At 45.2% G+C, this 10,377-nt stretch overlaps 1 protein-coding gene across 1 annotated transcript; it reads left to right on the top strand.

Moving 5' to 3' along the window:
- Positions 1–6,237: 6,237 nt before the first annotated feature.
- On the top strand, positions 6,238–8,673 carry onecutl (one cut domain, family member, like). The gene is made up of 2 exons (XM_050039540.1): positions 6,238–6,620; positions 7,039–8,673. Exon 2 carries the CDS (start codon positions 7,381–7,383, stop codon positions 8,635–8,637), a length of 1,257 nt encoding a protein of 418 aa, XP_049895497.1. The 5' UTR covers positions 6,238–6,620; positions 7,039–7,380; the 3' UTR covers positions 8,638–8,673.
- Positions 8,674–10,377: the final 1,704 nt, after the last annotated feature.

Genomic DNA, 10,377 nt, shown 5'->3' with positions numbered 1-10,377 from the left:
GGGGGGCCCCCCCCCCCCCCCCCCCCCCCCCCCCACAGAGGTCTGGGCTCAGGGCCCCAGTGTCCTCATATGCTAGAGACGCCCCTGTTAATCATCATCAGTTATCAGTGGAGTTATGAATTATTAGTGTTAAATAATAATAATATTACATATTAGATAAAATAAAACTGAACTAAAAGAAAACACCCTCAGTTTGAGGTGAGGAAAATAAAAGCAGCATTTCAGGCTGTAAATCTGAAAATGTGTCTCATGTTGTTTTTTAAATCTAAACATCACCTGCAGGACTCCACTCCTCCTCCTCTTCCTCCCCTTCCTCCCCTTCCTCCTGCTGCTGCTGTCTGATGATGATGATGGTGATGATGATGATGGAGCTCACTAATTGTTGAACTTTTAAGAACTTGTAATGAGCTGTGACCCAGAGCTCAGAGAGAGAGAGGAGCAATAAACTCAGAGAAGTTGGAACTTATCGACCTTTGCTCCCCCTGAGCTCCATTTTGCATAAATTAAATCCTCTTCCTTCCCGCGCCGTCTCGAGCCGCCACATAATTTCATTTGCATAAAGAAAGCGGAGCCAATTATAAAGCGCACATTTACATTTTATATGAAAAACAGTTGTAGGGCAAATAGGAGGCTGATTAAAATGCACGGATCGATACTCGCTGGCGCGCGCTCAGGCCGGACGCGCGCTCAAACACATACAAACACACACTCAATGCAGAACTATAAAAATAAATTATAGAATAAAATATTTTATTTTCATAAAAGAAAAAAAACCCTGCAGCAACATTTACAGCATTTTATTTAATTTATTCCAAAGAAAAAACCTCATTAAGTAAATATTCAGAAACATTTCCCCTCGTGTGAAGTTTGATTGTTGCAGATGAAAATAGTTTTGTAGAGTTTATTTTATTTGTCTGCTGCTGCTGCTGCGGTGGCGCGTTATTGGCTCATCTGCACACGAGGCGAATCCAGTGAATTAAACGAGTGCATTTGCATTAATCCAGATATGATCGATAATAACATTATTCACGCTGCGAAGTCAAGTTCCACATCGCGGCGTACACGATCATTACTGCAACTAAAGCTGCAAATAATAGAGGAAAATAATGTGATTATCATTCAGTCACTGCTCCCAGTCTGCAGCAGCACACACACACACACACACACACACACACACACACACACACACACACACACACACACACACACACACACACAGGGACACTCACGGCTCTGCTCGCTTTGCCCATCACATTATATTTTATTTATTTATTTATTTATTTTAAAGGAAAGTGTTTTATTATTTTAGTCTGATAAAACATCTCATAACTGTAAAATAATAATTTGCCATCTGCGGAATTATTCACTCATTATAATATTACATGATGCTTAATGTTCATTTATTTTACTCTGACATAAAGTGAGGATTTAAAACACGTTAAGGAGCTGTGTGTGTGTGTGTGCGTGTGTGTGTGTGTGTGTGTGTGTGTGTGTGTGTGTGTGTGTGTGTGTGTGTGTGTGTGCAGCAGGCCACACGCTGTTAATGCAGATCCTGCAGGCCTGCAGCTTCACCGCCATGTTCACATGAAACCATTAAAATAATCATAAACAGATCCACTGAATCCTGTTGATGATTTCAATATTAATGTTTCCTCACAGATCAGATGAGACTCTGTTTAAACTTATAATGATCCATATTAATGTCTCACACACACATTAACACACACACACACACACACACACACACACACACACACACACACACACACACACACACCGTCCTGCAGCTGCACGTGAGCCTCTCAGGTGAGCTCATATTAAATGTGTTACTATTATTATTATTATTATTATTGTTATTATTATTATCAGTTTTAATATTTGGGTTAATTTTTCCCTCCTGCAGATGTGATCCGGTCAAATTAATTCAGGTATCGATTATTCACATGGTGATCTGTGCAGCGCCGGGTCTCGTGGTAATAATTGATTTTATCGATTGGTTAGAGATGAGAAGGAAATAAAAAAAGAGGGGGAGCTGACAACCAGAAAAAGGAAGGAAAACAAACACAGTGTCATTATGATAGATTTTACAAGTATTTATTGTAAACGAGATTATTGTTAAAATGTTAAACAGGCAGAACACAAAAATACATTCATGCATTTTCTTGAAAAAATAGAAATATATATATTTTTCCCTTTTTGTTTATTTTCTGTTTTTATTTGTGTCGTTTGTACTGCAGTAAACACACCAACACATACAATAATTTAAATGTGTTTTAAGAAATATCATTTCCACTGATACACACACTGATAATCCAGGACTGTGAGCTGCTGTTTATAATAAATCTCATGAGGATAAAATAAAGATTTCAATCCTGAGACACTTTAAATAAAGCTAAAAATAAATATAAATGATGGTAATTATTATTTAATCAGAAATCAGATTTGTTGCAGGTAAGTTTCCACTTAAAATGAATTTGATTTGGTTTTTGATCAAATATATGAAGAAAAATGAAAATGAGGCAAAGTGCTGCAACACATAAGAACTTAAATATTGAAAATAAAAAAATAAGAAATAAAAATGCAAAGATGATTTTAAAAGGTATATTATATCTTAACATAGATATGTAAAATATAGATGTTATGGAATCAGCTGCAGGAGGTGCAGAAATATTAATATAAGAGGATGTGAAATCAGACTGTGATGTCAGTTTAACACATTTTTAAATCTCATATTTGCAGAGTTGAAGCAGCACAAATAATCTTCACTGTACAACTTTTATATTAAAAACAAAAGCTGAAACGTCACAAAGTGAAACACCTGCAGCAGCTGCTCACTTCACTTTATTACATCAAATAATCAGACTGGATAAAACTTTACAGACGCTCTTTTTAATTTACGTTTGCTTTTAAATAAAGTTTAAAACGAGCAGAGAGGCACCCTGAGGAAATGAATGTGTTGTTACCTTTAAGCAGAAATTTAAGAATAAGCACGAGGACAAACAGGTGTGCAGATGGACTCTGAAAGAGAAGTGTGGACAGTGTTTCCTCTTCATGTCTGACATCACACCTCACAGCTGACCCGAGGCATCACGGGAAACTAAATACATGTATTTATTTCCAGCTGCTGATGTTCAGTTAGAACATCGTGTCTGAGGCAGCAGCATGAACAACAAGTGAAACTGCAGCAAATATCAGTGAATAAAAATAAATAAAATTACACCTGATGGAAACGTTTCGTTTGTCTTCAGTTTTCAGAGACATGATGAACACATGAGGTTTTTATCTCTGCAGCATATATTCAGATTTATTTATTTACAGATATTTTCCTGCTGAAGTTTGTTTACAGTTTGGGACGTTTGTTGAACGAGATAAAAACTTCTGTTTGCTTTTCAAAATAAAAGCTGAAATTATGTTGACTGTCCGAAACGTTGTGTTTTATATGTGTGTGTGTGTTTATATGTGACAATAAATGAGATGTGAAATTAACCTGTGTTTGTGTTTTGCGTGTATTATGGTCTGTACACTGTGTGTGTGTGTGTGTGTGTGTGTGTGTGTGTGTGTGTGTGTGTGTGTGAGATTGAATAATGCATTGGACATTAGGTGAAAACAAAAACGACCCAAAACTCTGCATCATCATCATCAACATCATCATCATCATCACAACATGGCGGTTACTAGCCTAATTTATTTTGGAAGTTAAATGTAATAATAAAAATAATAAAAACAATATTAATACAGTTTGATTTCCTTCTTCAGATGAAAACATGAAATTCACCATAAACACACTGATTCTCTTCTTCTTCTTCTTCTTCTTCTTCTTCTTCTTCTTGTCATTTAGATTCTTTTTGTTTTTCCGCAGCTGCAAACAGGAAGTCAATATCTCATTCAAAACTGCAGCCGTGCGCGTGCGCTCCATCTGTTATCATTAAGCAATAAGTGATGACGTTTAGCCGCTGATTAAACAACAGATTTGAGGTGTGAAGGCCCGGATGTGTGTGTGTGTTTGTCCTGTTGCTGCAGATGCAGCTCGGGGACGTCTGCGGGCCTTCATGGGGACAACACGCACACATGCGCGTCCACGCTGCAGAACACACCGAGCTCCTGATCAGATTCATAATAAATATGAATATATGAATGTTGTCTCTTCCTGTCAGAGAGAAGCCGCCTCCTCCCGTCACTCCTTCATCACCACGAGACAAACACACTGCTCTGGCTTGTTCTGTTTACTCTGCATGGCCACTTTAAGGTCACAGCGATGTCCCCTGACCTCTGACCTCCTCCACTGGCTGCTTGTAATATCGGTGATGCAGGGTTTGACGCGCGTCCCTGAGGATGGGAGCATCAGCTAAATGGTTCATATGTGAACACGCTCAGTATTGGCTTCACATTAAAAGCTTATTGTGCAGCCGCCACACTCACAGTCACTCTGCATGAGCGCTGAGGATAAAGACATGGACAGTATTTATGGACATAATGGAGGCTCCTGATGCTCCGCTGTAGTGTCCCTCTGAGCAGACACATGGCTGAGATGTAAATGTTTTGGCTGCCATGATGATGATGATGATGATGATGATGATGATGATGGTGAGCTGAGATTTGGAGCTCATTGTGCACAAATTCATCAGTTAAAAATAATTTATTTTTCATCATAACTCCTGATGATATTTTAGATTATAAGTGTGTGTGTGCATGTGTTGACAGAGCGGGGCCCGGGGCCCGGGCCCGGGGCCGTGAACGCCCCGCCGGGTGTCGGTGTGTACAGTCGGGCGCTCCGCAGCTCCAGTGTCAGCCTCCCTTCTCGGGTTTTCCAGCCACAGAAGGTGAACTTTCACCCCGACCTCCAAAAGGACCTTTTATTTTCGCTCTGTAGCCGTTGACCATTTTACCTCCAGCTACTCGCCATCCAAACACGCATCCCTCCGTGCTGGCTGCGCGCGGAGCGGATCGATAGGGCAGCATCTGCTCCGGGAAGCCGGCGGTCCCACACCGCGCACCGCTCCGCTGTTTCCAAACGCCAGAACTGCTCATCTCTGAAAATTAAACTGACAGACAGATATGATTAGTATGCGCTCTGCCTCCCTGCCTCTGACCGACTGTCTGTGCGTCTCTCTCTGAGGCCGGCGCGCGCAAACACGCACGCACAGGCCTGAGCATACAGACTACATGTATATTTATGCTCCTCACATGCACGCACAGGCGCCAGTAAACAGACAGTAACGCGCGCGAGCATGCATGCACTCAAATCTGCACAGGTGCACGTGCACGCTCTCACACACACAACATGGTGATCACATGTTAGACGCAGATTCAGACGTGCATATTGCACAGTAAATTTACACAAAGTGACACTAAGTGGATTCTCTTACACGTGCACGCACACACGAGCACGCGCTGCCAGCAGCCCGGGCCTGCAGCGTGTCTGCAGCAGCAGGTCGAGGGTCTTTAGGAATAAAAAGGGTCGCATTGATCTTGTTGAGGGACTTTCAGACTCAAGTGTTGGCGGTGTGAGTGAATGGAGGCGCGTGCTGAGTGCTGATTAAGAGCTGAGAGAAACACGAGCGTCACTTGACAGCATTTATTCCTGAAAGGTGGCGCGAGACGAGCCAGAGAGAAATCATGTAAAATCCTTCAGGAATGTTTGGCGCTAAAAATAAAGGAATCCAGGATGAGGCCTGGTGGAGAGCGCGCGCACAGCGGAGTGCACGTGGGTAGGGTGTTTTTTCCTGGAGTCAAATTTACATAGTTATATATTCACCTTTATTTCCTTTAAAAATCATCTCAGTCCTGCTGTGATGTTAGAAATTAAACCGTGTGTGTGTGTGTGTGTGTGTGTGTGTGTGTGTGTGTGTGTGTGTGTTATATCCCGTCCCATCTCCACCTCACACACACACACACACACACACACACACACACACACACACCTCGCAGCATCACTTGTTCCAGGAAACAGAACAAACACACATTAGCTGCAGTTTGTGAAAATCCATTGATGAGCTCCAACACGAGCTGAGAGCAGGGTGCGCGCGCACAAATCATAAGTCGTGCATGCAATCAGCTGAAGAAGGTTTAACCTGTGGGGTTATGAGAAAGGGAGCATCTCCACCTCCACACCTCCCCCGCCCCGTCACCCCTCCCCCCTCCCCCCCGGAGAGAAAGGGTTAATTGGAGTAGGAATTTCATCGCACATCTGTCAGATTTTTAAGGCCGTGACGCACTGAAAGCAGAGAGTCAATGTGAGCAAGGGGGAGGAGGAGGAGGAGGAGAAGGAGAAAGAGTTGGTGGTGAGATCGATGAAGTGGCAGGCAGAGGGAGGAGGAGGAGGAAAATCTCACGAGATAATGAAAGAAAAAGAGGAGAGCTGCTAGTGGAGAAAAAAACGAGGCTAGACCCGGAGATTTTTTGGAGTGGAAAACAAAGACCGAGAAACGGGACCGAGCAGAGCGGGAGAGAGCTCGGTGTGCAGCCGCAGATGGTTTTTGCACTCTGCTTTTGGTGAATGTAGCACCCCGGGGCGCAGCGGAGCAATTGTGTGAATCTGCAGGGCTGCTCGGCGACACAATCGGAGACATGCACAGGACGGACAACAGCCGCGGACGCGCTCTGAGAAGTGGATCATAAAGGTAGGATTGTGGAGCTGTGTGAAGCCGCACGTCGCTGTTTGTGTGTCTGGATCGTCGCCTCGTTTCGTAGTTAGTTAACGCACCATTCACATTCATTACATGTGCTGTGAATATGCAAACGCACCTAATACGCACTAATGTTGTGCGCCTCGCACGCGCGCTACTTGTGTGTCGCTAACTTTGCATAAAGAGGGAAAATGGCATGTTCGAGGATTTTAGATTTGAAGTGATTCAAACAGTGATGTCGGTGTTTTCTTGGTGCGTTCGCGGGATGTGTGAGGAGAGATGACCCAAAGGCTTCTCTCTGTTGTTGTTAGGGATGCACGAGTGTAAATGAGTCTTTAATGCTGAACACTGAAACGTTATTTCCTCTCTGCACCGATGAAAGTTGAATGTGAGCCTGTCTTGTCTCACGCAGGCACAAAGCGAGGCTTCTGCCGAGGAACACAGCTGAGCACCAAAGACACCAGAGAGCTGCTGATGAACAAGAGAGAATAAAATCTCAGTAAAAGCTCCTGATGCTTCTGCAAACTGCTTCTCTGGGAGTTTGAGGGAGTTTGAAGACAGTACTTAACGTTATCAGATAATTAATTAGACACCCCATAAGCCCGGAAATCAATTAATTCACAAATCAATAAATCCATAGTCTGGTGTAACAAGAGAGCTGCAGACTGTTGGCCCCGCTGCTCAACAACAATAACAAAAGACAAGCAACAACACACAGGGGCCACAAACACACGCTTATTTGCTGAAAGTGAAGATGGATGGGAGTCTCGGGGAGATGTCCCTCCACAGCCACGCTGATCTGGCTCACAGTCAGGACGGCAGGGCCATGCTGCACACGCGGGACCTTTCAGCTGCTTTCCCCAGGCCCTCCCTTGGGGGCCCCTCCATGTCTCTGGAGCCCGAGCCCCGTCCGCCGGGCTTCGACCACTCCATGTCGGCACTGGGATACAGCGGCGACTCCCCGTCCAGCACCGGCAGCACCTACACCACCCTGACCCCCCTGCAGCCCTTTGACGACAAGTTCCACCACCACCACCATCACCACCCCTGCCTCCCCGTCAGCAACGTCATCGGCAGCTTCACCCTCATGCGTGAGGACCGAGGCCTCAGCACCAACTTCTACAACCCCTACGGCAAGGACCTGGCCATGTCCCAGAGCCTGTCGCCCCCCTCCTCGGGGTCAGGCCTGGCCTCCTCCATGCACGGCTACGGCAGCTTGGGCAACAGCCCCAATGGCAATGCTGGTCAGATGCTCCACGCCGGCTACGACGTCCACGGGGGGAGCCTCTTCTGCCGGACGTCGGATTTTGGCCGCGAGATGTCGCCACCGGGCCTGGGAGGAGGCGACGTGTCGGTGGGGCATCAGCTGAACAAAATGGAGGCTCACCAGCACGCCCCGGGCCACCACCCTCACATCTACAGCCAGCACTACCAGCCCCACCACCACCCGAGCCAGCAGGCCTCCAAGATGGGCGAGCACCTGCACTCCTCATCGTCCGCCTCGTCCTCGCCCGGCGAGGGCATGCTGCCGGGCGCGCAGGGCAGCGGAGGCGGCGGGGAGGAGATCAACACCAGGGACGTGGCCCAGAGGATCATCACCGAGCTGAAGAGGTACAGCATCCCCCAGGCCATCTTCGCCGAGAGGGTTCTGTGTAGGTCACAGGGCACGCTGTCTGACCTCCTGAGGAACCCCAAGCCCTGGGGCAAGCTCAAGTCCGGCCGTGAGACCTTTAAGAGGATGTCCCGCTGGCTGCAGGAGCCCGAGTTTCAAAGAATGGCCTCGCTCCGGCTGGAGGGTAAGATCTGGCTTTGCTCTCTCTCTGCCTCACACACACACACACACACACACACACACACACACGTATGTACACACTGTGCTCATACAGAAACCACAACAACAAACACACACTCTCTCTCTCTCCCCCGGTTTTCCCCAAACACCTTCCTTCTCCATGTCTTCCAAAAAAATCTCCTCTCCAGCAATCAGTATGCAGCTCAGGCTGAGACATGAGGAAAAGCAAAAGCATCATCCTGATGTTTCTCTTCTTCACAGCGCTGTGGATGTAGCACTGCTTCATCTATTGTCTCAGCAGCCTGATAACAACAACTTAGCAGCACATTGAGACAGTTTGAGCAGAGAGGGGCCATATGTGCCGTTCCTTTGTTTACTTTGCTCCCAAACAGCTCCTATTGATCTGTACAGTAGCTACAATAAAAAAGCCACAGACATTTGCCCTCCTCTTAAACCAAGCATGAAGAGCAGCGCGAGCAGCGCTTGGCAATTTAATCGCTTTTGAGCCCACAAAATAATTTGTGCAGATATGCCATTCTGGAGCGATTGATTAATTCTAGCAGTGATTTATATCTGCTCGGCGTGCGGCTGAAGTTGAGTTGGCAAGGTAGCTGATGCAAATTAGACTTGAGCTTTTGCCAGGCGTCTTTTATCAACGTCGTCACTGAGGCAATTACTGCGAGGCTAAATACAAACGCTGTCCTGCTCGGAGGCTCGCAGCATCCTGAGAGTCCTCATATGTGGAAAACAAGAGGTTGTTGCAGGACTGGAGGCTGCTGTAATCTGTAGTGCTGCATCCATTAGTCAGTGGGCAGAAAATTAATTGCGTCTATTCTGATAATCGATTTATAAAAGTCAGTTATTGAGCAAATTCAAGCAAATTTCTATCATTTTATATTCAAAACATTTTTTGGTTTTGTTAATCAGACAAAATCAATTTAAAGAAAACATTTAATTTTTTAATGTTTCCATATTTTCTGACATTTTATGAACTTAAATGACGACTTGGAAAATTACTACAGAAATTAATCAAATGGTTGAATCAGTATTTATCAAGGTATCACAGGCTAGAGATTTTTTTGAAAGGCACATTGTAATCTGCTGCTTGACATTTAATATTCTTTGGGGATGTGGATTGAAGACACGACAGCACGCTGTACAGTGCCGTGTTACAGTGTTGTCCCTCCACAGGGACCGAGGGCCCATCTGATACACGCAGCACAGAAAGAGATCCAAGTGAACACAGTAATATGAGACGAGCATACACGAGTGTGTGTGTGTGTGTGTGTGTGTGTGTGTGTGTGTGTTTCACTGCGGGGGTCTGTGAGGAGTACGTGTGTGTGAGCCTGCCCAGTTGATCACTGCTTTTCGCTCTCTGTCAGCAGCTCGACTGATTAAGCCCAACAACACAATGGAGTTCATAGGTAATGATTGTGCACTCTTGCAATCCCTTCACAATTATTGATCTTTGATTGTTTGGCTCTGAGAGCACATGTGTACATCCTCCATTCAGCAAAACGTTGCAGCAATCACAGCCAAACCCTCTTATCTAAAGATGACTTATCTGCGGGTTTGTTCTGTAATTTGACAGAGACGTTGTTTGATGAATCTAATCCTGAAAGCTTTGTATGGAGAACGCCTCCTGCTGTCACACACAGACCTGATCATCTCCCTCCTTTGTTCTCTGGAGCAGATTCCTCATCATCAATCTCTTTATTTGTTTCTTCATCTTTACAAACATTATTTTAACGAGTCATTGTCCGAGAAGCCGATCAATCAGGCTCATAAAAAATTAAAGTCCCCACACAGAGCAGCGTGCTAATGTTTGACAATGCTGCTCTCGCTGCTCCCACACACTCTGAAATTGCATATTTAGTTCTTGGCAAAGCCACAGTTTGGACAGCTCGGCACTTTTCTACATAACCTACTTTCCGAAGGGGGTTGTTGTTTTTTTCCCCC

The sequence above is a fragment of the Epinephelus moara genome, unplaced genomic scaffold, assembly GCF_006386435.1.
Source record: "Epinephelus moara isolate mb unplaced genomic scaffold, YSFRI_EMoa_1.0 scaffold1193, whole genome shotgun sequence".
Taxonomy (NCBI): Eukaryota; Metazoa; Chordata; class Actinopteri; order Perciformes; family Serranidae; genus Epinephelus; species Epinephelus moara.
The sequence above is the reverse complement of the archived record's forward strand: the minus strand, read 5'-3'. Positions and strand labels throughout refer to the sequence as shown.

What these genes read in the sequence shown, in the direction of transcription:
- onecutl (XM_050039540.1), top strand. Translation starts at nt 7,381, where the DNA reads ATGGATGGGAGTCTCGGGGAGATGTCCCTCCACAGCCACGCTGATCTG.